The sequence below is a fragment of the Raphanus sativus genome, chromosome 2 (genome assembly GCF_000801105.2).
Source record: "Raphanus sativus cultivar WK10039 chromosome 2, ASM80110v3, whole genome shotgun sequence".
In the NCBI taxonomy this organism is placed as follows: domain Eukaryota; kingdom Viridiplantae; phylum Streptophyta; class Magnoliopsida; order Brassicales; family Brassicaceae; genus Raphanus; species Raphanus sativus.
Genome location: NC_079512.1, coordinates 30651990 through 30678835, shown reverse-complemented (window position 1 = coordinate 30678835; position 26846 = coordinate 30651990). Strand labels below are relative to the sequence as shown.

Below are 26846 nucleotides of genomic sequence, written 5' to 3'. Positions count from 1 at the left end.
TATACCAGGTGCCATTAGCATTGATGAAGCACAACTCTTCTTGCCCTTCCAAACCATCAACTTCATTCACCTTAGGAGGAACCTCTTGACTAGGATCACCAACAAAGCTAACCTGCTCTTTTTTGGATTGGTTTGAAAGAACCAAGTCCAACTTGTCTTGCAAAGACTTGATATCTTTCCTTGTCTGCTGGTCATTCCCTCTGTTGGCTCTATCATACTCCTCATTGTAGACTGAGTCACTTTTTGCCATGTTCTCCACCAGCTCCTCTGCATCCTGCTCAGTTCTGCCCAAGAAGAAACCATTACTAGCAGTGTCAAGCCTGTGTCTGCAAGATGGGAGAACTCCTCTGTAGAAAGTGCTAAGCAAGCTCTCCTTGCTGAAACCATGATGAGGACACTGAGCTTGGTAGTCCTTGAATCTCTCCCATGCCTCATTGAAGCTTTCTAGATTCTTCTGCTGGAAACCAGAGATCTCATTCCTTATCTTAGCTGTCCTTGAGGTAGAGAAGAATTTCTCCAAGAAGGCTTCCTTACATCCCTCCCAAGTGGTGATAGTGTCACTTGGGACAGACCTCTCCCACTGATGTGCCTTGTCTCCCAAAGAGAAAGGAAACAACTTCAGCTTGAATGCATCTTCAGAGACACCATTTGTCTTGGACAAACTACAATACTGATCAAACTTGTACAAGTGATCAATAGGATTTTCAGCTGCCAGGCCATGAAACTTGTTGTGCTCAATGGTGTTGAGTAGCCCTGACTTGATCTCGAAGTTGTTGTTCGCCACAGGTGGTGCTCTGATTCCCAACCTATGACCATGAATGTGAGGGCGATCATAGGTTCCAATGGCGCGAGCTTGGCGCTGTGGGTGTTGTGGTCGAAGGTTGGCAGCTCTTTGACCATTTCCCTCTTGGGCAGCTCCCAAAGGGATCTCTCCATCTTGATTTTGGTTCTGATGGTGAGCCATATCAAAACCCAATCTGTTGAAATGAGCCTGTTGCTCCTCTTCTCTCCTTCTTCTTGTATTCTCTCTTTCCAAAGCCCGGATATCTAGTACTAGTGGAGTGAGGTTTGTAGTCCCTCTACTTCTCAAGTTCATACACCTGAAATGCAAAAAGAGGAAGAAGCAGAGCCAATATCACAATAAAAATAAAAATGACTTAGTCTCAAGCAAGTGACTAAATCCCAATGTCAAAATCAACTTAGAACCCCGGCAACGGCGCCAATTTGATGCTAGGACTTTTCAAGGGTCCCTATCAAATGATGTAGTATAAAAGATTGTCGAACCAATCCTAAGTGATTCTAATGCAAAGGGAATGCAAGTCTATGCTTAATCTAAGTGCAACCAATTGAGTGAAGTGAAGTGAACTAAAACTAGACTAGAAATGCAATAAAAGAGTGAACTTTCTTTCTCAATATGAAGCAAGTGGACTCATGGGGCTAGGCATTTGATCTTGGGTGATGTAGATCCAATCTAAAGGTGACAAGCTATCAATCAAGCACTTTCCTTATGCCTAGACACAATACTAAACAAGCTCTATCCCTAGATGAATGTTCATTTGCTAAAGCAACTCAAGCATCAAATCCCTTTGGTTGAATGTTACTAAAGCAATCATGGAGAACAAGTCTACTAGCAATCTTAACACCTTTAACAACAAATCTCTTTGGCAAAGTGCATTAAAAGCATTGAAGAGTTGGTTCAGACATTTCATCATACACCTTTCGGGCAGGAAATGTCTAAGGATCTATTTTAGTATGATCAAGACCAAAATAGCATTGAGAACCCTCAACAAGCAAGGAAAGAAGTAGATTTAACACTAAACACCCTAGATCTTCACTAATCACCCTTAATCACCTTAACCCATGAATCCTAGATAGATCTACTCACTAATAGACATGATTAACCCAAAAACCAAAGATGATTCAAGGTTAAACATGCTAGTGAACAAGATAATCCAACAAACACAAAGAAAATAAGATGAAAAAGGATCAAAGATCCAAGCTTTCTTCAAGGTTTACAAATGTGTTTTTGAGAGGAAAAGAGTTCCTTTCCCCAATTTGGGATTACAAGAGTATTTATATGGTCTTTAGAAACCTAATGGTACCAATAGAAAAGTCTAAAAAACCCCTTAAAAATCATAAAAACGACCAAGTGATAACACGCAGCGGGGTCTCCGTACCCGGGTCACAACCCCGCTCCAGCCGTTTTTCCTCCATTTCTGTGTAAACCCGAGTGGGGTCTTAACCCCGCTCCGTCACCCCGCTCTGGATACACAGCGGGGTCGTAACCCCGCTCCGTCACCCCGCTCCAGGCGTACTGTGTTCGAGTATTGATATGCCTCCAGTAGATTGATCATAACTCCTCCAATACAGCTCCAAATGACTTGAGACCACTTTCATTAGAAAGCTATCTCAATTTCCAATATTCTCCCAGAAGATGGGCTTCAAAAGATATCTTTAAGGTCTTCATCCATGTTCATCTTTCAACCTTTTACACCACAAATGCCTCCAAACACTTCCAAAAACTCCATAGCACACTCCAACACCTAATAAAGACTCATGTATACAAAATGTAACCTAAAGATGACTAAATCCTCATATATATGATTAAAATGTACAAGAATGAATGGCTAAAACAATGTAAATATGCAAGATATCAATATATCTTAAATATTTTTAGTGTTTTGAAAAAATAAAAGAAAGCAACGCCGTTTTCTCGTCTCCTTCTCCCATCCTCTCCTTTTCTGGAATATTTTTCCTAAGAAAGATTTGAAGTTTGACGATATGGTTCAGATGGGTCATGAAGATTTCAGTATTAATAGGTAGGGCAATGAGTTAGAATCTAATATTTTACGGGTCTGTGAGTATGTGATGAGTCACGAAGTAACACTCAACGGACCGAAAGAATCTATATTCAATCTGGTTCCGATCCTTGGTGCTGGAAACTTTTCTGCTTCGCTAGACGCGAGCGACACTATCACCTGTGAACTATTTTCACTCAGATCATAACTTTCCTTACCTCAGAAGGAACGCAAACTTTGCTTTACTTGAATTTAAGGAGGCTATGCTCTTCAATGGGTTTCCACTGATGCAGTTTGTTTGCATTGAGAAGCCACTTGAACTGCACAATGTTTTGGGCAGACAATCTTTTTTCTTTGGAAGTCTCGTTTCATATTTAGAAGAAAGAACAACACAGTTGTTTTGTTTAAATGCTAACGTCACTATGTTTGTGAAACTAAGAATGTGAAATCAAGAATAAGAAAAAAATCATGTTTGTTTTCTTCGTTTTCATTGGATTCAGCTCTGGTTACAGCTTTCTTACAGTACAATATGCACTTGATCAAAAACTTGATGAACTAAACAAGAAGCGTATCCATCATCATCCCTTTGTTCATCCTTAGGGAACTCTCGGTTTAGCTTCTGGATTTATCTTAAGACACATATTTATTTAAACATAAATCATTATAATTCTTATTAGTTTCGAATTATATATTAATTATTAAAATATCAAATTGGGGCAAAAAGGTAAACTCACATTAAAGAAACTGTAGTTTAAAAAAAAAATTAAAAACAGAGTATTTTTCAAATTTCAAATCCTAAATAGGATACTTTGCAAATTGTCCCTTATAAATATTCTTTTGTAGAGATAATAGTACAGTTTTATCTGCGTTAATCGTGGGGAAGTTCTGTAAACTTTACATTCTACTCTCTCTGTTTCAGTTTAGTTGTAGTTATAGAAAAAAAATTTGTTTTTAAAGTTTTAATACAAAATATATTAACAAAATTCATCAATTTATTTTTCTATTAGTTGAAATATGGTTAGTTGTATAGATAATAATATTTTTATTTTATAAATATACAAAAATTAGATGTTTTATTAATATATTCCCTCCGTTTCAATAACATTTATAATCTAGAAAAAAAAATTGTTTCAAAAGATGTATTTTTTTATGTTTTCAATATATTTTTATCAACTAATAATGAAAAATTGTGGTTTTCAAAAACATTAATTACATTTTTTGAAATCTTATTTGTTTAAAAATATAAGAAACATAAAACTACAAAAAATTATGCAATGATAACTATATTTTAATATGTTTTTTTAATAAGTATAAAAATCATATAATATGTATTATTTTGAAACGGAAGGAGTATATGCATAAACTTATAACACCAATTAAAATGAGAGGAATGGAATATAATTTTTATATTTTGATCTACCTAGTAACTAATCGTTTTCGTGGGGAAGCTGTTGTGAACCTTATGCTATAATTTTATATTTTTATCTAGCTAGTAATTAATCGTTTTCATGAAGGAAATTAACAGAAACATGATCTGGTGTACAAAGGAGACACAGTGCCCAACCGACAGGACAAAGGAGAAGGAGACATACATCAACTTTAATGTGGTCAAAAGTTAAACATTTACAAAAATATGGCACGATAAAAACAAAATATCTTGGAATATTCGTTTTTAATAATTCGTTTTAATCAGAATAAAATCATTTGATTTATATCGTTGGTCTAATGGTTTCATTTCGCTCACGATCAATTTCTCTGGTAGGTGAAGGGTTCAACTCATTTTATTCTCTTCACGTTCAGTTTTCGGATTGTAAACTACAATGGACTAGATCTGTCTCTTGTAATCATTGTGGTTTCTCTTTTTGTGGCAAACAGGTTGTGCTGAAGAGTCGAGTCCACTGGTTAACGGTTATACTTGTTGAGTGTTTGTTGAGTCGGTCCCTGTCTAAGTAAGGAAGAGTTTCTGTTTGGTTGTCTTTCAATTCCTCTGCTTCTCGTATTTTCTATATTTCTATCACAAATCTAAAAGTGTAATAATAATCTTACATTTTTACAAAAAAAAAAAAACTGCAATGGACTATGTCTGATAATCTCTATACGTTTGACAACCTCTATATATTAACTAGAATGTTATGGATGGTCCGACATGACATACTCAATTAGAATCACATGACTATGCTTAGCCTTAAGTAGGTGTATAATGGGTTTTCTATTAGTGAGAAAAGTTAAAACCATAATTCCCATGCTTTTATCTCCCTTTTTGGTCAAAATGAAGTATGATGAAAAACGTTTTCGATAAAAGCAATGCCAATCGAGTAATCTGTCGAAATTAGAAACGAGTGAATAATTCTCGATGAACCGAAAGAGACACTAACTATTCTTATTTGACCCAAAAAGACATCAGATCGAATTATCTTTAACTGAGAAAATGAGCTTCGACTATTATTGCATATAATGGTAGTAGCTAGTGCCTGCTTCTCGGTCGTACCTATCCACAGTGCATGCTAAGTAAATATACATAAATACACATATACTATAGTCTATAGTTTAAGTTAGGCACACATGTCCGAACACCGAGGCCAGTTTTAAAAAAAAAAATGTCTGAACGCCGTAATTGGTGCCTAGTCGTTTGCACTGTTATTTGTTACTTAGTTAACATCCATGATCTTCTTTATATTTGAATGTAGCCACATTTCATAAAGTTATTTGTTACTTAGTTAATGTTAATCTTTTTTTGGTTTGATAATTACCCTAAGTGAGACTCCGTGGACCTCTCTGTATACGTAACTTCGTAAGAGCAAAAAATTGAGTAGCTTTTGGTGTATTGAGTCGATTTTGGTGTATTGAGTAGCTTTTGGTGTATTGTGTAGATTTTTGCTACATGTATTTTTGCTATAGTATATTTGGTACACATCATATCTAACTGTATCATTCTGCAGTTGAATGTCTGACCTATTTGGGGATATGTGCCTAACTTACAAAGATATTATAAATATACTATAGCAAAAATACATAACTATCTTTTATATTTAAAATACTAGGAAGAAAATAAAAGGAAAATGAAATTTGACCCTCAAAAAAAGAGAATGAAAATGTTGACTTTTGACCTTTAAATGAATAATTGGAGCGGGTTTATTGTTAGGTGTGACAATATATTATTATTATTTTGCTAGCATATATGAATAAAAGGAATCTCTTGTATTTTCTGTTCTTTCACACTCATCCTCTCTCATGCAAGTATTTAGTTGTTAGAACTGATAAACTAAAATTTTTATTTTTGAAAAGAAAAAGATTAAACACGGGTCAATGATGACACAAGCGTAACCCCCGGGTGGAGGTACAGCCCACGGATAGACCCTCTCCTGAGCATTCAAATGAGTCGAAAGCAATAACTCATATCCGTGTGACCGGTAGGGTTTGAACTCGGGTTCGCCGTATTGGGTTTCTTAATTTTCTAATATGATAATCATATTTGAATAAAATTATCAAGAACATGAACATAATTTTCATTATTGTATGTTGAGATATTTACATCTTCAGTCTCTACATGATGATTAATTACATTTTTTGGTAGAAGATTAATTACATTTTTTGCCTACCATCCTATTTAATTGGGAATATAACTAATTTAATCAAGCTGATAAATTGACTGTAACACTTCTTAATCTGTTCATTCAAATTTCCAGGAATCTTCTCTTCTGGAGAGAAGTAAGTCCAACTGTTATATTTTTTATTCCTTGAGACTCAAGAAAGTTCGATCAAACATTTTAAAAACCAGATTATTAAACCATATAACTTTTGATCCTAAGTTTCAAAGGGGGTTATTGACATCTCTGAATCACTGGCTTAAATGAGATACATATCTGACCATTTGGCTCCGCTTGAAACCGGTTAAGAAAAACCCAGAGTTCCGCCTCATCATATTGGCGGGTGAATCAGTGAATCCTTCTTACCAAATTATGCAAGACATGATCAAATACATAACATGTTGATGATACGTAATACTTGGGAGAACTGGACTCTGGATCATTATTATTAGCCTCATCGGAATCCACACATCACTCACTTTTTACGTGTACCCATCAAGATATGATTGTGAAAAGTGTGGCTTCAGCATCCAAAGAAATTTGGAAAAGACTGTAGTATGATCGCTGGATATATTCTTATTAGTAGGACATCTCTTGAGTTCTCGATGCTGTCATGTTTTATGTCATTGTTAATAGCATGCTTCTTGTGTGAATTATTTCATGCTCTGAGCATATAAATGAACAAATAATGGTGAATTACAATGATCGTTTTGCGATTTATCTGAAGTTGGATGATGGTAGCACATATATGATATTATATCAGTAACATGTAACACTGAAGACATATGACAATAATTGTAGACTCGTGTAATATCAGTTCAACACGTAATAGAAGAGGGATTCGAATGAGCACACCACTTGAACTTGCAAAGTAGATAAGGGCCATACAAGTACGAACCAAGATCCAAAATGGCCCAACACCACGCCAATAACTGGTGACAAACTCTACGCGTCTATCTTATTCTTCACCATTCACCACTCCAGCAATATTAAAAAAAAAAATGGTAGTTCGAGTGGGCAAGCCCACTACCATCCCCGGAGTGGAATGTCAAGGTCCCGGTGGCCCGTGTAATTGTTTGCAGCCGCAAAAAAAAATGGTAGTTTCCAGCAATATTTAATCTTTATAAGCTTTAATATTCTTCTCTTTTTTTCTCGTGTATAAACTATACCTATATACATATGTTGTTGACACCAAATTTATATTACACTTCTATAAACACATCAGCAAAACTTAGTAAACTTACATTTTTCATTAAGGAATAAAAACTAGAAAAAAAAAAAACTGTAAATGTTAACATTTAGAGAATATTAACTAGAAAAACTTGGAATTTAGACGTTTATGGGCTTTATTGATTGCTTGTCACGCATACATCCTAAAAAAATTTCAAAAACACTCCAAAGACTTAAATATATAATGTAAATTTTCATTTATAGAGAGACTAATAATGAAGTTCTAAAATCCAATTAATATTGAAAACTCATTAACTATATATTTCTTATTATGTTTCTATATTTATTTCATCTTTTCCTTTACTAATTTCTTCCCATTAGATTCTCTTGCTCAAATACGTATTAATTTTTAAATTTTAATTATACAACTAAACTATTTAAGTATATTGATATAGTAATGTATAATTTCATTTACAGAGAGACTAATAATGAAGTTTTAAAATCCAACTAATATTGAAAAACTCATTAACTATATATTTCTTATTAAGTTTCATATAATAACAAAGTTGATCGAGCTGTGGTAAACATTGTTTGAAACATTATAGTCCTAACCAATAATATTCTTAAAGAAAGTACATGTAGAATATATTGTTTCTAAACTTATAATTAAGTTAGCAGTAGCAATGACAAATTCTTCTCTTGCAAAAGCCACCTTTTTTGTTGTCGCAGCCTTTAAGACACCAACTGTTGCAATGTCTATTGTCAGTACATACTCCAAAGTTTGGGTGATCGTTGCAACATAATGAACCTCCTTTGTTAGAAGATCAAACTGAATCTTCACTCACCACTTTTGTGGATTCAACACCTACAAAACAACACATATCCAGATTTTTGGTTTAGAATAGAAGAAATAGTTTGGAAGAACATCAGTTTATCACTGTTTTGGTCTAAAAAACTAACTTGCAAGCAAAACTGAAAGAGCAATGAAAGCAAAGAAAAGAGATCTTGAATTAGCCAATTCTATCTTTTAACTCTCTAAGGTTTTCCAAATTTTAGCAAAACAAAAAAGAAACTCTCTAAGGGTTTAGTATTATTGTTACGACTTGACATGGAAGATGGGATATGTTTGATATATATATATGGTTCACTTGTTTTCTAATAACGTTAAGCATTATATTATACATTAAACACAGAGATATTCGGTTACGTACTTTACGTATTTGTAACGCACATTAGCAAAATTTGGTGATTGAAACTTTTTTCATTAAAGAACATTAACTAGAATATATTCTCAAAAAAAAACAGTAACTGGAAACGTTACATTTATGGTGTATTTATTGAGTGCTTGCCATTGGGAAGCATACAAACGTAAAGTTTTTTGTAAAACATTCCATATACTGAAATTTTGTGATACATGCGTACTGCAGTAAGTATATACTTGTATGTGTTATGTGACCGAACAAAGTAAGTTCGTATCAGACACCATTCATTAATCACCCAAATATTTATACATTTAATGAGTGAACTAGATTTTGACATGCGCTTTCTAAGCGCATGATTATTTTTGTTGACATATTTATTACCCTATTTATTTGCTCACTAATATGTTTGTACGCATTTGGTTTTCAATTTGGTTCTAATTTGTATTTTTTTTGTTTTCAGATTCATTCCAGTTTGATTTCCATTTCTCGATTCAAGAAATATAAGAACCGTTCGGTTATTTATGAATTTGGATTTGATTTTGGTTTGGTTAACTTAGTTTTCGGTTTGGTTCGAATAACAATGTTAAGAACCCGTTAAAATTTTGAGTTCAATTCGACTATGGTTCGGTTCTTGTTTTTAGATAATTTAGAGTAATTGGGGTAAAAATGATCGAATTTTTGGGAAAATAACGGATAATTCAGATAAATATAGATATTTTAGCTAAAGAGTAATCGAGTGATTCTATTCTAGCAGAAAATTAAAATAATTTTAAATATTTTGGATAAAAAATAGTATAAAAATTCATCTTTTGGGTAGAAATATAAGAATTGTTCGGTTATTTATGAATTTGTATTTGATTTTGGTTTGGTTAATTTGGTTTCCGGTTTGGTTTGGAAAACCATTAAAATTTCGAGTTCAATTCGACTATGGCCCGGTTCTTCTTTTTTTTGGATAACTTAGAGTAATTAGGGTAAAATGATGTTTTTGAAATTTCAGAAAAAATAATGGATAAGTCGGATAAATTTAGATACTTTGGATAAAAAATATTCGGGTGATTCTATTTTAGCATAAAATTAAAAATAATTTCAAATATTTTGGATAGAAATAGTAGGGAAATCCGTTTTTGTGTAGTTCAGTTTATAGATAGTATTTTAGAATATTTTATCATTTTAAAAATTAAATATAATAAATATTTAAAAAATATATAGACTGTATTTTGAATATTTGGATATCCATTTGGTTTTTAGTTTGGTTTTGATTTGGTTGTAGTTTTTCTGTCCCAAGATATATGACTTGTTTAGATATTATAAATATTAATCCGGTGTTGATTTTTTTTTTATTTGGAAAATACAATTACTAAGAACATAATAATAAACTAAATTTATTTTAAATGTTTGGTAAATATTATATCATATAATAGATACTTTGGCTAAAAAAATATTCAGGTGATTCTATTCTAGCAGAAATTAAAAATAATTTCAAAATTTTGAATAAAAATAGTAGGGAAGTCCTTTTTCTGTGTAGTTCAGTTTATAGATAGTAGTTTTAGAGTATTTTATCATTTTAAAAATTTTATCATTTTAAAAATATATAAACTTTATTTTGTTTATTTGGATATCCATTTGGTTCTTATTTTGGTTTTAATTTGGTTTTAGTTTTTATGTCCCCAAGATATAGGAATTGTTTAGATATTTATAAATATTAATCTGGTGTTGATTTTATTTTTTTTAATTTGGAAAATACTATTACTAAGAACATAATAATAAATTAAATTTATTTTAAATGTTTGGTAAATATTATATCAAATAAGTATACTATTATAGTAATATTATTATACTTATAGAAATCTGTACTCAATTATTCATTTAATTAGGATTACATATTTTCGATTGTAAATAAGATGGGGTCTGCGATTTATTTTTATATATCAGCTATTTATTTGGTGTTATAACTAATTTCTATAACTTATTATTAAAATTAAATGATAAAGACACTCTTGTAAATAGTTTAAAAAATCAAGGAGATGTCTGAAAAAGGTCTGCTGTTTTAATTGTTTATGAATTTGGTTTATTTATGAATTTGTATTTTGAGAGATCTGTGTTTTGTGTGTGTGTGTGTGTGTGTGAGAGAGATGTGAGAGATCTGTGTTTTGTGTGTGTGTGTGTGTGTGTGTGTGTTTGCAGTAAAGCGGAGTATGTGAGTTACAAACTGAAGGAGATGGAGAAAATAACAGATAAGGACATAACTCCGATCTCTAAACAGTTTGACAAACTCGACCGGTGCAGCAATGGGAAGATTACTCTTGGAGATCTCTTGGATGGTAGCAGTGGAGACTGAGATTCCTCTGCAACTTTTTTGTTGTTGTTTTGTTTTAGCTTTAGTTTACAGTAGTGATCAGTGCCTAATATGTAACTTTGGTTTACTTAAACCAAGTTTGGACCGATCTTAATTTATGGTGCCTTTCTTGGTTAAGCCAGGATCAATACAATTAAAACAGCAGACATTTTTCAGACATTCCCTTGATTTTTAAACTATTTACAAGAGTGCCATTATCATTTAATTTTAATTAATAAATTATAGAAATTAGTTATAACAACCGAATAAATAGCTGATATATAAAAATAAAATCGCAGACTCCATCTTATTTACAATCGAAAATATGTAATCCTAATTAAATGAATAATTGAGTACAGATTCTATAAGTATAATAATATTACTATAATAGTATACTTATTTGATATAATATTTACCAAACATTTAAAATAAATTTTAATTTATTATTATGTTCTTAGTAATAGTATTTTTCAAATTAAAAAAAATAAAAATCAACATCGGATTAATATTTATAAATATCTAAACAATTCCTATATCTTGGGGACATAAAAACTAAAACCAAATTAAAACCAAAATAAACCAAATGGATATCCAAATAAAGAAAATAAATTTTATATGTTTTTTAAATGATAAAATTTAATTTTAAAATGATAAAATACTCTAAAACTACTATCTATAAACTGAACTACACAGAAAAAAAGATTTCCTACTATTTTTATTCAAAAATTTTGAAATTATTTTTAATTTCTACTAGAATAGAATCACCTGAATATTTTTTTAGCCAAAGTATCTATTATATGATATAATACTTACAAACATTTAAAATTAAATTTAGTTTATTATTATGTTCTTAGTAATAGTATTTTCCAAATAAAAAAAATCAACACCGGATTAATATTTATAATATCTAAACAAGTCCTATATCTTGGGACAGAAAACTACAACCAATCAAAACCAAACTAAAAACCAAATGGATATCCAAATATTCAAAATACAGTCTATATTTTTTTTAAATATTTATTATATTTAATTTTTTAAAATGATAAAATATTCTAAAATACTATCTATAAACTGAACTACACAAAAACGGATTTCCCTACTAATACTATCCAAAATATTTGAAATTATTTTTAATTTTATGCTAAAATAGAATCACCCGAATATTTTTTATCCAAAGTATCTAAATTTATCCGACTTATCCATTATTTTTCTGAAATTTCAAAAAACATCATTTTACCCTAATTACTCTAAGTTATCCAAACCAAACCAAAATACAAATTCACAAATTTTCATGTTTCCGGTTTGGTTTGGAAAACCATTAAAATTTCGAGTTCAATTCGACTATGGTCCGGTTCTTCTTTTTTTGGATAACTTAGAGTAATTAGGGTAAAATGATGTTTTTGAAATTTCAGAAAAAATAATGGATAAGTCGGATAAATTTAGATACTTTGGATAAAAAATATTCGGGTGATTCTATTTTAGCACAAAATTAAAAATAATTTCAAATATTTTGGATAGTATTAGTAGGGAAATCCGTTTTTGTGTAGTTCAGTTTATAGATAGTATTTTAGAATATTTTATCATTTTAAAAATTAAATATAATAATATTTAAAAAAATATAGACTGTATTTTGATATTTGGATATCCATTTGGTTTTTAGTTTGGTTTTGATTTGGTTGTAGTTTTTCTGTCCCAAGATATAGGACTTGTTTAGATATTATAAATATTAATCCGGTGTTGATTTTTTTTTTTATTTGGAAAATACTATTTCTAAGAACATAATAATAAACTAAATTTATTTTAATGTTTGGTAAATATTATATCATATAATAGATACTTTGGCTAAAAAAATATTCAGGTGATTCTATTCTAGTAGAAATTAAAAATAATTTCAAAATTTTTGAATAAAAATAGTAGGGAAATCCTTTTTTCTGTGTAGTTCAGTTTATAGATAGTAGTTTTAGAGTATTTTATCATTTTAAAATTAAATTTTATCATTTAAAAAATATATAAACTTTATTTTCTTTATTTGGATATCCATTTGGTTTTTATTTTGGTTTTAATTTGGTTTAGTTTTTATGTCCCCAAGATATAGGAATTGTTTAGATATTTATAAATATTAATCCGATGTTGATTTTATTTTTTTTTAATTTGAAAAATACTATTACTAAGAACATAATAATAAATTAAATTTATTTTAAATGTTTGGTAAATATTATATCAAATAAGTATATTATTATAGTAATATTATTATACTTATAGAAATCTGTACTCAATTATTCATTTAATTAGGATTACATATTTTCGATTGTAAATAAGATGGAGTCTGCGATTTATTTTTATATATCAGCTATTTATTCGGTTGTTATAACTAATTTCTATAATTTATTAATTAAAATTAAATGATAATGGCACTTTTGTAAATAGTTTAAAAATCAAGGGAATGTCTGAAAAATGTCTGCTGTTTTAATTGTATTGATCCTGGCTTAACCAAGAAAGACACCATAAATTAAAATCGGTCCAAACTTGGTTTAAGTAAACCAAAGTTACATATTAGGCACTGATCACTACTGTAAACTAAAGCTAAAACAAAACAACAACAAAAAAGTTGCAGAGGAATCTCAGTCTCCACTGCTACCATCCAAGAGATCTCCAAGAGTAATCTTCCCATTGCTGCACCGGTCGAGTTTGTCAAACTGTTTAGAGATCGGAGTTATGTCCTTATCTGTTATTTTCTCCATCTCCTTCAGTTTGTAACTCACATACTCCGCTTTACTGCAAACACACACACACACACACACACACACACAAAACACAGATCTCTCACATTACAGCTATCCATAAACCTTAAGAACAGTGTCAAATCATAAAAGAAATGGATAAGCAAATACCTCACACAGCCATTGTTATCGATATCTGCAGCGAAGAACTGAGAGACATACATTGCCTTACGAAGCACTCTCTTAGCCCGTTCTCGATTCCTCTTGTCCACTCTCGCCTCAGCCAAGTACAAAAAGCTCGAGCCACGGCTAACGTAGACACTAAATTTTTAAATTTTGATTTATACAAGTAAACTATTTAAGTATATTGATATAATAATGTAAAATTTCAATTATAGAGAGACTAATAATGAAGTTCTAAAATCCAATTAATATTGAAAAACTCATTAACTATATACTTCTTATTATGTTTCTATATTTATTTCATCATTTCTCTTACTATTTTTTTCCCATTAGATTATCTTGCTCAAATACATTTTCATTTTTAAATTTTAATTATAAAACTAAACTATTTAAGTATATTGAAATAATAATGTAAAACTTCATTTATAGAGAGACTAATAATGAAGTTCTAAAATCCAATTAATATTGAAAAACTCATTAACTATATATTTCTTATTATGTTTCAATATTTATTTTATCATTTTCCTTACTAATTTCTTCCCATTAGATTCTCTTGCTCAAATACGTTTTAATTTTAAAATTTTAATTATACAACTAAACTATTTAAGTATATTGATATAGTAATGTAAATTTTCATTTATAGAGAGACTAATAATTAAGTTTTAAGATTCAATTAATATTGAAAAACTCATTAAATATATTTCTTATCAAAGTTGATCGAGCTGCAGTAAACATTGTTTGAAACATCATAGCCCTAACCAATAATATTCTTAAAAAGAATACATGTAGAATATATTGTTATAATTAAGTTAGCAGTAGCAATGACAAATTCTTCTCTTGCAAAAACCACCTTTCTTGTTGTCACAACCTTTAAGACACCAACTGTTGCAATGTCTATTGTCAGTACATACTCCAAACTTCGGGTGATCGTTGCAACACAATGAACCTCCTTTGTTGGAAGACCAAACTGAATCTTCACTCACCACTTTTGTGGATTCAACACCTACAAAACAACACACATCCAGATTTTTGGTTTAGAATAGAAGAAATAGCTTGGAAAAACATCAGCTTATCACTGTTTTGGTCTAAAGAACTAACCTGCAAGCAAAACTGAAAGAGCAATGAAAGCAAAGAAAAAAGATCTTGAATTAGCCATTTCTATCTTTTAACTCTCTAAAGGTTTCCCAAAGTTTAGCAAAAAAAGAAAAGAAAGGGTTTAATATTATTGTTATGACTTGACATGGAAGATGGGATATGTTTGATATATACTTATATGGTTTTCACATGTTTTCTAATAACGTTAAGCATTATATTATACATTAAATGCAGAGATATTCGGTAACGTAGTTTACATATTTGTAACGCACATTACCAAAATTTGGTGATTTAAATTTTTCATTAAGGAACATTAACTAGAATATATTCTCAAAAAAAAAAAACAGTAACTGGAAACGTTACATTTATGGTGTATTTATTGAGTTCTTGCCATTGCCAGCATACGTAAGGTTTTTCGTTAATCACCCAAATATATATACATTAATGAGTGAATTCTGGCTTAACCAAGAAAGGCACCATAAATTAAGATCGGTCCAAACTTGGTTTAAGTAAACCAGAGAGACTGGATAACTCATCAATTATCGTTACATATTAGGCATTGATCACTACTGTAAACTAGGCCTGCGATTTCGGTTTTCCGAAACCGAACCGAACCGAAATTTCGGTTTTCGGTTAACCGTAATTTTTAAAACTGATTCCGAAGAAAACCGAAATTAAATTCGGTTCGATTCGGTTCGGAAGTCGGTTATTTTCGGTTTTCAATTTATTTCCGAAAATAACCGAATTTCTATAATAATTAGCAAAAAAAAATATTTTTTTCGGTTACACTCGGTTTTTTCGGTTTTCTCGGTTATCTTCGGTTTTTGAGTTAATTTAATTTTCTCGGTTATGACCTGTAAAATCCAAATTTATCAGCCAAAAAACATATACAGCAAAAACCAACATACATATTGTTCATCCTTTCTCAATGAAGATCCAGCATTCTAAATCTATGAATCTATGACTCAAATCTTATAAAGTTATAATGTCCAACAAATCTTATAATGTCCAACAAACAAAACAATAGAAAATTAAGGGTCACCATAATGCTTGAACTCCGACCTGCAACTTATTAAACGTAGAAAATCAGTAAAAAAGCAAAACAAATACACAAAAGAGACACAAAACAATTGAGATAGATTGACATTATTACCTTTAACTCTAATGATGAGATTCTCTTGTAATTTACAGATCTCGACAATGAAAAAAAAATTTGAGACATTAGCCTCTTGTAATTTACAGATCTCAACAAGAACCCTAAATCTCAAATCTATCCAAACTCATCCTTCGATCCAAATCAAACACTAAGAGACACTCTCACACTGATAATCGACCCATCATTTAAGCCAAATCATTAGCCCCTATTGATTTCGACAGAAACCCTAAATGTCAAATCAATCACAAACTCAAAAAATACACATAACTAGAGAAGAGAGTGAAGAACTTACCTACACAGAACAGAGAGTGGTCGAAAAGATGGAAGAATCAGACGAAGAAGACGAGTTGCTAGGGTTGAGAATCCGACGAAGCTGCCGCTCGAGTTTGAGGACGAAAAGAGAGATTAGGTTTGTTTAGGTTAATAAGATACATATATATACCTAGGTTAAATATCGGTTAACCGATCGGATATCATGAACCGAACCGAACCGATGCACTAACCGAACATTTTGTAAAATCATTCCGATCGGTTTGCTCTCAATAACCGAACGATAACCGAATTTCATAATTTTCGGTTCGGTTCGGTTCGGACTGTCCGGTTCGGGTCAGAATCCCAGGCCTTGTAAACTAAAGCTGAAACAAAACAAAAAAAAAAGTTACAGAGTAATCAATCTCCACATGTTAGGCATTGATCACTACAGTAAACTAAAGCTAAAACAAAACTAAAAAAAAGTTGCAGAGGAATCTCAATCTCCACTGCTACTATCCAAGAGATCTCCAAGGGTAATCTTTCCATTGCTGCATCGGTCGAGTTTGTCAAACTGTTTAGTGATCGGAGTTATGTCCTTATCTGTTATTTTCTCCATCTCCTTCAGTTTGTAAATCACATACTCCGCTTTGCTGCAAACACACACGCACATAAAACATACATCTCTCACATTAGAGCTAGCTAGTAAGTAGCAATCAAGGAGTGTGCCAAAGCATATAAAATGGATAGGCAAATACCTCACACAGCCATTGTTATCGATATCAGCAGCGAAGAACTGAGAGACAGACATTGCCTCACGAAGCACTCTCTTAGCCCGTTCTCGATTCCTCTTGTCCACTCTCGCCTCAGCCAAGTACAAAAAAGCTCTAGCCACGGCCAGCGTAGACACAAGCAGCCACACCGCAGCGAAAAGCCTACCGGGCAACGTCTTAAAAGCCCTGTCTCCATACCCAACGGTAGTAACCGACATAACCGAGAGATAAAACGAATCCAACCAGCCGATGTCTTCAATAAAATGCATTATCCCCACACCGAGAGCAATGCACAAAACCACAACACCTAACGCTAAACCCACTTTCAACCTAATCCTCATCCTTCCCTTCTCAACATCGATTATATACGACGACTTCCTCTTCTTCTCCGGCTCGTCTCTCCGCTTAGCAGAGTCCAACATGTAGCTCTCTTGAAGGTCGAGAACGTAAGAGACCATCCCGCTAAGCAAAATATCGATGAAACCAAACCCGACTAGCACGAACATGATCGAGAACAGCTTGGTGACGACACTGTCGGGTGTGATGTCTCCGTAACCGATGGTGCACATCGTGACGATGCAAAAGTATAGCCCGTCGACAACGGGATGGGTTTGATTCACCACGTAGTGATCACGGTTCAGCCAGTAGATAAGCACGCCTAAGGAGAGGTACACGACGAGGAGAGCGAAAGCTTGTCTCACGACGGAGCGTGACGACGACGACGACGACGACGCGAGATCTTTCCGGTGAGGAGTCGGGAGATGGAGATCGTTGATTACGGACATCGCCGGCGCGGTTTTGGATCTGTGGAGCGCGTGGCCGTGGAACGATGGGTCCGGTTGGTGATGTGGGAGGAGAGGTGCTAGCATCGAGGAACCGGAGAACGTATCTCCGGCGACGGCGGAGGAGGAGGATGACGACGACGGCGAGTGTCTCTGGGAGAGGGAATCGAGGTACTGAGAGGAGTCTCGCGGCGAGGGTGAGAAGGGTCCGAAGATTAAAAGGTCTTTGAACTCAGACGGTGTCAACGGCGGCGGCATCGGAATAGCGACTCTGTCGTTGTCTTCCGGTAAGGGAAACAGGATCCGAGGCGGTTTTTTCGATCTTGGGCTGATCATGTACGGGAGCAATGGTTCCGTGGTGGTGTTGTTATAACCGCCACTTCCTTCATCGTCTGCCATCTGATTTACTTACTCGCCGGAAAAAGAAAAAAAAAACGGTGGTGGTTTTTCAATTAGAAATACCTGTAAAAACTTTATTACACGGACCAAACTCCGAAGTACAAGCACTTACTCTGTTTCTTGTGACTTTATACAAACACATCGCAATTTTTTAAACTATATGTGTGTATATTTTAATCACATTCATTAACTATGATATGCAGAAAATGTAAAAAACGTTGATGCTTCTAAGCCGATTTTATTGCTAAGATAATATGGAATCTTCGTCAGTAATTAATTAAGGGGAGATGACGAAATATACACATGCTGAATATTTTTTAGTTAGGTTTTCTTTTAGAGTAATTACACCCGATATACATGTTAGAAAGATTATTTAGGAGATTGGTAAAGTACTATTCATGTACTGTTTAGCCTCAGACACATATCCATAATTACCCCTACAAGTTATATCTGAAAACCTATACCACTAAAACAATTATGTAGAAGCAATCCTATTATGTAGAAGCAATAAAACTCTCACTTGCAGGTACAATCCCCAACGACACCGTTTTACCATTACGTACAATCCCCACCAACTTCAACTTGCCATCTTCCGCACCGTTTTCAAACACTCCACAACCTCCGACATATCCGGCCATTTCTCTGGCGTCGATCTCACGCATCTCGCCGCTGTAACAACCAATCTCCGTATCATGGCGGAGCTCGGCCGGTTCCTGATTCTCTCGTCGCAGATCACTCCGCACCCGCTGCATATAACGAGAGGCACTGCCCAATCGACGACGCACGGCGGACTCTAATTCAGACCAATGGCCGTTAGATCCGTCGGCGGCGTGGCTTTCAGACGCTTGTCGTCCACGTTTCCGATCAACGCCAGTCCGAAATCCGCCAGCCTCGCGTATCCGTCGCCATCGATGAGAATGTTGGACGATTTGATGTCACGGTGGATAACGGGAGTCTCAGACACACGAATCCTCAGCTTCTCTCTTGTTCCTCCCTTTTGAATAAGAAACGGCTGCTGCTGCTGAGTTCCAGCAGATTTTCTGACCAACCCGACTCCGTTTTGAGAAGATTTCAAGGCGGCGATGGTGAGGAACGAGAGGCTGTTCATGAAGAAATCAGACGGAAGGAGAAAGTAGTTGAATCCGAGCTTGAGCGTGTCGGTTTCAGACAGGACAGGGGTCCTCTGTCCAATGTAGAGCGAGTCGGATCTGCAGATTTTGTGCTTTGGGAAGTCTCTTGAGAGCTCTGAGACCACCACTGGACGGTCGTAGACTTCTAAAGAACCGTCGGATCTTACGAGTTTGATCTTTCGTTGGTTTCCTCCTTCGCCGCGGTCGCTGATGGACCGGCTCGGTCGGGGATGGAGACAGAGCCAACCTGATGGAGCTCTGTGTAGCTTTAAGAGTAGACTCGCAAGCTTCACGATATTGTCATGACCCATTTAGTATGAACAAGAAAACGAGAATTCTTCTCTTCTGTGAACAACGTTGATGCGGGAGAGAGAGAGAGAAGAGAGAATCTTTGTAGTTTCGGTGTGAACAAATGAGACGAACTTTTGCCAAAAAAAAATGAGACGAACTTTTGCTTTGTATATTTATACACTATTTTACATTACAGGACTTATGGTTATACTGTTATACAGATAATATATAAATACAAAATGATTACAACAGTAGTTATATTGATGCAAATACGAATTGGACAAAACCGTAACTCCAATCGGCTAAGAAAAACATTAAACCTAATTAAAAAGATTTCTTCTATGCCACCTAAATAACTTTCATTTCTTGTATATTGATGCAAATCACTCTTTCTTTTAACTATTTGTACAAAATAACCCTTTGTTAAATCTAAATCGAGTTTTGATTTCTTGTATTATTGTAATAGATTAGCTGTATTGTGAATTTAAAATGTCACTCTTTGTTTGTATTTATGTACATGAGAAAGTTCAATTTTAAAATGGAGGATGTCAAGTTGTAAGGTTTAAATACTACAGTACTATGAATTAAACACTCCTCGAGCAAATAAAAAAGTGACTGCTTTGTTTGACAAAACGGCAAGGCGTCTTTTTCTTGTTTAATGCGAGAGATGACTCGGTCTCGATTCACGGAGCTAAAGAAACGATTAAACGGCAAGATGTGTCGCTCTTATCAAAATCTCGCATGACGTGGTTTTCTAGAGCAGATAAGTACAGATCTCTGTATTACCAAACACAAACACATGATTTAGCTGTCTTCATCGCTAACCAAAGTTCATATTATTACATAACTTATCCAATTGCAAAACTTAGTGCCTCATCACATGTGGTTACCGTTTGGTAGCAATTTTGGATTTCGTATAGTAATCTTATTTTTCTACACCATGCTTTTGACCCAGGAGCCGAGACAAACCGATCCGAACCAGAACCGGTTTGGACAAAACAATATTTAAAGTAAAGTTTATAAAATAAAAGGAAGTCAAGACTGATGAGTCATGAGTTAATTGGTAAGGAAAAAACAGAGTTTCTAGTGATACAAGAAGGTTGGTTAGCATCTAAACAAGCCAGCCACTGAAGGTCTCTCTCACCTAAACCCTTCATAAGACCTTACCACAAACCACAACAATCCAAAACACACACAAACACACACACCCACACCTCGGAATCATCCCCCATTGCAAGGAGAAAGAGAAAGTAAGGCATGAAGACAGATTTGACTGATTGATTCTTGATCAGTAGTTGTTGGGCCATAACTGTTGGTGGGGGGTCTGTTTAGAAGCATCTCTGGCGTTTTGTTGTTGGTGGTGTTGGTGATGGAGCTGATCTAGTGCTTGTGAATGGTAAGGACTCCCATAGCCATGTCCTCCAAAATGCTGTTGTTGTTGTTGTTGAGATGCCTGCTGCAGTAGTTGTGCTTGACGGAAACCAGGAGGCTGTTGATTCTGATGACTAGGAAGGCTGTAATATCCGCTTCCTGGAACCACACGCGAGCTGGACTGTTGTCCTTGATGCCATGCTGCTAAGTGTTCATTCTGCAGTTCAAAACATAACAAAGGAACCCTATATGTTAAAGGGTTGCAAAACAGAGATCGCCACAAAAAAACTTGAACAAACATGAATCTCACTATCTTTCTATTATCACCTAACCAAAAACCGAAATGAACTCATCTTTTTCACACTAAACTGAGCCAAACAAAAATTCAATTCTAATTCACAAAAAACAAACCAAACCAAACCAAACCCATCTGAGCCTAACCAAACCACAATCAAAAGACAGGAATGAATATAAAACCAAAATCAATAAAATGCTCCAGCCAACTAAACCGAATGGAACAGAGTTTTGGATGTTCACATCAAAACATGAGGCGGTGAGATTTCAGATGCTCACATCAACAAGATTAGAACACTGAGACGAGTTCAGCGGCTTACCTGCTGTTGAAGTGATGACGCCAAGTGATTGCTGTCCCTAAACTGCGAGCTCAGAACCTCTTCGTAGGAGTTTGGAGCGCTTGTGGAGTTCAAAGGGAAGTTGTTACCCAACGCGGAGCCACCACTAAAACCATAGGCAGAGGGAGGAGGAACAGGAGGAGCAGTAGCTTGAGTTTTGTATTGCGGTAGCATAGACTGATGGCTACCAGACGGAAACGCTTGCTGGAAAGCTGAAGGCATGTAAGGGTTGTAACTCTGTGGCATGAATGGATAGCTCATCAGATTACCATAATGCCCTAAAGGCATCCCAGGCTGATGAGAGTATGGGTTTAAGGCAAGGTGTTGAGCAAGAGCTGCTGCTTGTTCTCCCGCACCGGGCATTGCGTTTTGTGGAGAAATACTCGCAGCTCTTAGTGCCTCAGCCATGGATATTGCTGGACCGCTATGTGAAGAGGGAGTGGCACTGTTGTATTTTGTTGGGAATGGTGAGTAGTGGAGATCAGGTTCTCTTGCATCTTGAATGCCTTGATGCTGAACATTATGAAAAAAAGAAAAACATGGTTTAGATCTTCTGAGTGAACTTATCATTGTGTGTGATGGGTTTCTGTTAAGGAGATAGATATTTACCATTACGTTGGGGAAGTTATCCAGACTCTGCATTTGTGGATTTGTTTCTGGTGGAGGATTCAACTGTTGGCTGTTTTCAAATTCATAATCTGCAGGAGATGAGAACTTGTACTGATGATCTTCTTGAAGAGGAGGCTCATGTTGCGCTGCTGCTTCTGTTTCAGAATCCGAGGAAGCATGGTAGTTCCTGGCGGTTGAATCGATTTGATAGGATGCTTGTTCATCAGTAGCAGCATTCTTGAGTTGCTCCTCTTCTTCTTCCTCTCCATAGAAGTCAGACTCAGGGTGTCTGAATGATGAATTATCTTCTGTTTCTTTTGTTTCCTCCAAGTTATCATTAAAGCCACTGCTAGCTTGGCCAGATCCTAACCCCATGCCAAAGCTACCAAACATCAAGTGTGAGCATTCTGAGGTATGCACTTGTAGGTGACTGGGGATTATCACCGGAGGTTCGTCTTCTCTCGTTAATGTTTCATGGTCTTCTTCGTTCTCTATGGTTAGTTGCTGAAAACCAGTCGCAACAGATGCAGAAACATCTTCACCTGAACATAGTGGAAAAAAAAAAGCAAACAGACATCAAGAACATGGACAAAGAGGAAGAAAGAATTAAAACAGAGATTTAAACTCTCACCTCTATTTTCCTCAAAAGCATGTGGCTCCACTTTGTCGTTTTCGTCTTCATTAACCGAGGAGTCTCTAGCATCGTCATCGTCCCGCAAATGTCTGCTGGATACTGAAGCAGGTGGAGCCTGTTCTGCATCAGGAGGAGACGCAACTGGATTTGTTTTTGTTTCAGGAACCTCTTTATCATCCAAATGAGTCTCATCCAAATGTTGAGGCTGGCTGAATTGGTCTTCAGCAGCTGGTTTCAAGAGAGAAGGTGTTGGATAAGAAACATCTCGCTTCTCAATTGAAGGCCATTCGTCCTTCAACGGAGCTTTGCTTCCACTCTCTTGAGCCTCTGTTGAACGAGGAGGCACGGCAACAACGTTCTTCTTCTGATGAAGAGGCCTACCCATTTTCACAATATCAGCCATTGTTCTCTGACCTGGGTTGGCATTGGCCCAAGCGGATTGATACACAGGAGGAGTTGGCAGCGAAGAGGAAGTAACTGTATCACTTGAAACCGTTGGTTGTGCTTTCTTAACTTCAGCGTTAGTAGGATCGCTGCAAAAGCAAAGGAGATAGATACATACAGTAAGCTAACACACACAAATAAAAACTGATATTTAAAGATTATGAAAAAACAAAAACAAAACACATAAGAACCTGTTGGGTGGAGGTTGGCGGCCAAGGACACCAGGTGTTGAAGAAGAAGAGCCAGCCCAATGGTTACGTGTTCCATTCTCTCTTCTGTTTGCAGGTACACTTTGAACACTTCCCCTCTCTGAACCAAAATTCAGTAACAAGCTTAGACATTTTTGTTCAGATTAAATCAACCACAAGTAAGAGAAGACGCTCTTGCAAAATAAAATAAAAAATTTGCAAACTTGCTATTACCATTGGATTTAAATCTGTTACCACCACCTCGAGTGGTGTTGTAACCGTCATGACCGCTGCTTCTAGCACCGCGATTGGGTGTGCTACGTGTCCAAGACTCTGCTGGATCTTTGGTCTGACCAAAGAGAGAATAAGACAAAAAAAAATGAGCTCATCATCTGAAAACTATAAGACTTTAAACTATCTGCAATATAGCTAACCTCTTTCTTCTTGTCTCGTTTGCTCTTCACCTCGTGAAAAGTATCTGAAAAGATTATAAGAAACTCAAAGCCGAGAATATAAAAACACACACAAGGAGAGAAGAAGGAAAAAAAAAACAGAATTTTAATGTTCTTTCCAGAAACAGGTAACCAAACCCCTAAAATCATTACTATTTCAAGAAACAAAACATAAAAGTTTTTCTGACATTCTCTTACAAACAAATCTTAAAACTTGTTCCAAGCTTAAAGACAAACAAACCCTTTACAGGTTTGGTTTTACTAAACAAACTCAAAAAAAAAGCTAAAAGCTTTGAAGAAAGAAAGAAAGAAACAAACCTTGAGAAAGAAGACGACTAACGGTCTCGTCAGGATCCATATCGCAATCGACAAGCATCGCGTAGATCTCCAACTCAGAACAGCTAACGATCTCTTTCAAACTCTCAACCACCTTCCTACACGACGCTGGAACACCACCCGCCTTCGCGTTACTTACGCCGCCGCCTCGACTGCCCATTATTCTCTCTCTCTCTCTCTCTAACGGATTCAGATCTGAAATCGAAACTTCTTCGACTCGTGATTCCTTCTTCGAGCTTGCGATTCGACGAAACAAACAGACAAGTGATTCTCGATTAATGAATGTCTCTCGCTCTCGCTTTCTCTCTCTTTTATTCTTTTGCTCTTTGGGAAAAATGGGAAAGATTCAAATTTTTGGGAAACTATTGTAATGGGAAAATGTTAATTTTGGAGATAAGCAATGTTAATTTAACTAATAATATGTTGGTAGGTTATTTTACTTTTTTAAAGGTATTTTTAATAACTTTACTTATTTTTTTTTCTCAGATTTCGATATAATGTTTGGATAATGATGAAAGTAATTTACATATTTAGAAGTACCAGTTGTTGTCTGAGATTCCATTGCAATAATAATTGAGATTTCAGTTTTAGATTCTAACGCGTGGAGAGAAAGAATCTGGGTTTTTTTTTTAATTTTAGTGATCGAATAATGGGAAGAATGGATAATGATGTCGTTGCTGGACCTAGTTAGAAGATACATTTACTATGAGTCTAAAGCCCAACACACCAAACCAAAATATTATACAGAAAAAAGCATAGGATAAAATCTTTTCAATTATGTAAATTTTGTTTATCCCATTGAAAGCTCTTATAAAGATTATTTGTGAAACAATTTCTTTTACTTTTCGAATTAAATTCAAATAACTAGTACACATTGAAAATGGTTGTCAAAAAAGAGGAAAATGTTTTTTTCTTACTTTTGTGAAATTGCGTATTTTTTCATTATTCATTTGAAAACTACTTGATAAACTGATCCATTAGACTCTGGAAGCAATACAAATTCTTGGTATCCAACTAATTATTTTACATGTGTATATGATATGGAGAAAGAATGAAGTGATGTATTAAGTCCTTCTAGGCTCATATCATGTGTTTTTCTAGGTTCATATCACTTGTAATCCTTAAAAGAGCCTAGGAAGATATAAATACATCACTTGTATTTCCCATACATATAATATAAACATGTTTTACAATAATTTGCATGTCACCATTTGTCAGAACAAAGAGATTGTTGATTCATCTAGCAAGAACGTCATCGCCAGTCTCCTTATTGAAATATGTGGTCAAGTTTTTTTAATATGAGAATCTTGTCGTTTCCACCTTTTTCAAAAAATTCTTCAATAATTACACTGAATCAATCACTCATAAAAGCTCACTTGTTAAGCTAATTGAGTCTTTGATAAACACTTCAAGTCTTTGTATAAAGTCAATAATTCTTTCTTCGTTTTATTTTTCAAATTTCAAAGAATATACAGAGGGTATAGTTTTGAGTTACTGATTTACTTCTCGTTTGGTTTGAATGCAAAGTTAACATTTTTGTTTGTAAATGAGATTGTGGTATTTTTAAAAAATAATGATTTGATGTAGTTTATCATATACTGGAAGCGATTTTTCAATCTTATGCTAATCATGTATTGAAATAATAGGTTTATGTTGTTGTTACCGCAACTTCTATCATTTGTTGTATGTTTTATTCTTTTTACCAAAAATGGTAAAGCATGTGTTGGTTTCCCTACTTTAAAATGACGAACTTATTGTAAAATTGAATTTTGTTTCGGAAACAAGATCAGAAACGAAGGAGTGGAATGAAAAGTGTAGAAAACTGAGAAAAGTAAGAGTTTAACAGGGAAGAATATAAACACATGACTTGTATTCCTGATGTCATATACACATAATTCAAATGATTTATATGTCAATTTCTTAATACGTGTATCATAACCTACAAGTTTCTTTAATGGTAAAGTTAACTCAATCACTCATAGAAAATCGTTTGTTAATCTAACGGCATGTTTGCTAAACATTTTTAGCCATTGTAGAAAAATTCTTAGCCAATAGTTTTATTTTCTTCATTTTACTTTATTAAAAGTATAAGCTATTATAGTTTTGAGTTGTTGATTTACATCGAATTCTTATTTTAGCATTTGGCTTTAATGAAATGTTAATATCTTTGTGTTATAATGAGATTGTGATGTTTCTAGAATCTTGGTGTTGTATTTACATTTTATTTGTGCAAGTTAAAAAGAACAATTTATTCTAAATATATATTATTTATTGTCTATCTGCACTATTTTTGCAAAATAACAAATGCAG

The 26846-nt window shown here is 34.3% G+C and overlaps 4 protein-coding genes, 1 non-coding gene and 1 pseudogene across 6 annotated transcripts; 1 reads left to right on the top strand and 5 right to left on the bottom strand.

Annotated features, from left to right (window-relative positions):
• The first annotated feature begins 380 nt into the window (after positions 1 to 380).
• Positions 381 to 487, top strand: LOC130508937 (small nucleolar RNA R71). Its single transcript, XR_008943121.1, has one exon. It is a non-coding gene; the product is annotated as a small nucleolar RNA R71 (small nucleolar RNA).
• Positions 488 to 8226: 7739 nt separating this feature from the next.
• LOC108839414 (putative defensin-like protein 27) lies at positions 8227 to 8727 on the bottom strand (annotated as a pseudogene).
• Positions 8728 to 14804: 6077 nt separating this feature from the next.
• LOC108828709 (putative defensin-like protein 27) lies at positions 14805 to 15151 on the bottom strand. Its single transcript, XM_018602471.1, has 2 exons — positions 15094 to 15151; positions 14805 to 14980 (listed from the first exon to the last, which is right to left on the bottom strand). Exons 1-2 carry the CDS (start codon positions 15149 to 15151, stop codon positions 14805 to 14807), a joined length of 234 nt encoding a protein of 77 aa, XP_018457973.1.
• A 266-nt stretch (positions 15152 to 15417) lies between these two features.
• On the bottom strand, positions 15418 to 18498 carry LOC108828698 (two-pore potassium channel 3). 2 transcript variants are annotated; one of them, XR_008942663.1, is made up of 3 exons: positions 17254 to 18498; positions 16879 to 17148; positions 15418 to 15669 (listed from the first exon to the last, which is right to left on the bottom strand). XR_008942663.1 is itself a non-coding variant. In XM_018602460.2 (2 exons), exons 1-2 carry the CDS (start codon positions 18447 to 18449, stop codon positions 16995 to 16997), a joined length of 1350 nt encoding a protein of 449 aa, XP_018457962.1. In that variant the 5' UTR covers positions 18450 to 18498; the 3' UTR covers positions 16876 to 16994. The 2 variants fall into 2 exon arrangements, 1 of the variants encoding a protein (XP_018457962.1); XM_018602460.2 differs by lacking the exon at positions 15418 to 15669 and having other exon boundaries at positions 16876 to 17148.
• A 305-nt stretch (positions 18499 to 18803) lies between these two features.
• On the bottom strand, positions 18804 to 20073 carry LOC108841024 (uncharacterized). Its single transcript, XM_018613814.2, has one exon. The coding sequence runs from the start codon at positions 19888 to 19890 to the stop codon at positions 19243 to 19245; it is 648 nt and encodes a 215-aa protein (XP_018469316.1). The 5' UTR covers positions 19891 to 20073; the 3' UTR covers positions 18804 to 19242.
• Positions 20074 to 20872: 799 nt separating this feature from the next.
• LOC108842861 (GBF-interacting protein 1-like) lies at positions 20873 to 24926 on the bottom strand. Its single transcript, XM_018615906.2, has 8 exons — positions 24519 to 24926; positions 24183 to 24226; positions 23983 to 24097; positions 23752 to 23869; positions 23114 to 23649; positions 22483 to 23024; positions 21856 to 22386; positions 20873 to 21458 (listed from the first exon to the last, which is right to left on the bottom strand). Exons 1-8 carry the CDS (start codon positions 24694 to 24696, stop codon positions 21159 to 21161), a joined length of 2364 nt encoding a protein of 787 aa, XP_018471408.1. The 5' UTR covers positions 24697 to 24926; the 3' UTR covers positions 20873 to 21158.
• Positions 24927 to 26846: the final 1920 nt, after the last annotated feature.

Bases quoted from the DNA above. Each gene is read 5' to 3' on its own strand.
- LOC108828709 (XM_018602471.1), bottom strand. From the start codon at position 15,151: ATGGCTAATTCAAGATCTTTTTTCTTTGCTTTCATTGCTCTTTCAGTT. The intron at 14,981-15,093 runs GTTAGTTCTTTA...AATCCACAAAAG, and splicing joins TCTTTCAGTTTTGCTTGCAG to TGGTGAGTGAAGATTCAGTT.
- LOC108841024 (XM_018613814.2), bottom strand. From the start codon at position 19,890: ATGGGTCATGACAATATCGTGAAGCTTGCGAGTCTACTCTTAAAGCTA.
- LOC108842861 (XM_018615906.2), bottom strand. From the start codon at position 24,696: ATGGGCAGTCGAGGCGGCGGCGTAAGTAACGCGAAGGCGGGTGGTGTT. The intron at 24,227-24,518 runs GTTTGTTTCTTT...TAATCTTTTCAG, and splicing joins TAGTCGTCTTCTTTCTCAAG to ATACTTTTCACGAGGTGAAG. The intron at 21,459-21,855 runs GTAAGCCGCTGA...TTTGAACTGCAG, and splicing joins CGTCATCACTTCAACAGCAG to AATGAACACTTAGCAGCATG.
- LOC108828698 (XM_018602460.2), bottom strand. From the start codon at position 18,449: ATGGCAGACGATGAAGGAAGTGGCGGTTATAACAACACCACCACGGAA. The intron at 17,149-17,253 runs GTATTTGCCTAT...GTGTGTTTGCAG, and splicing joins GATAACAATGGCTGTGTGAG to CAAAGCGGAGTATGTGATTT.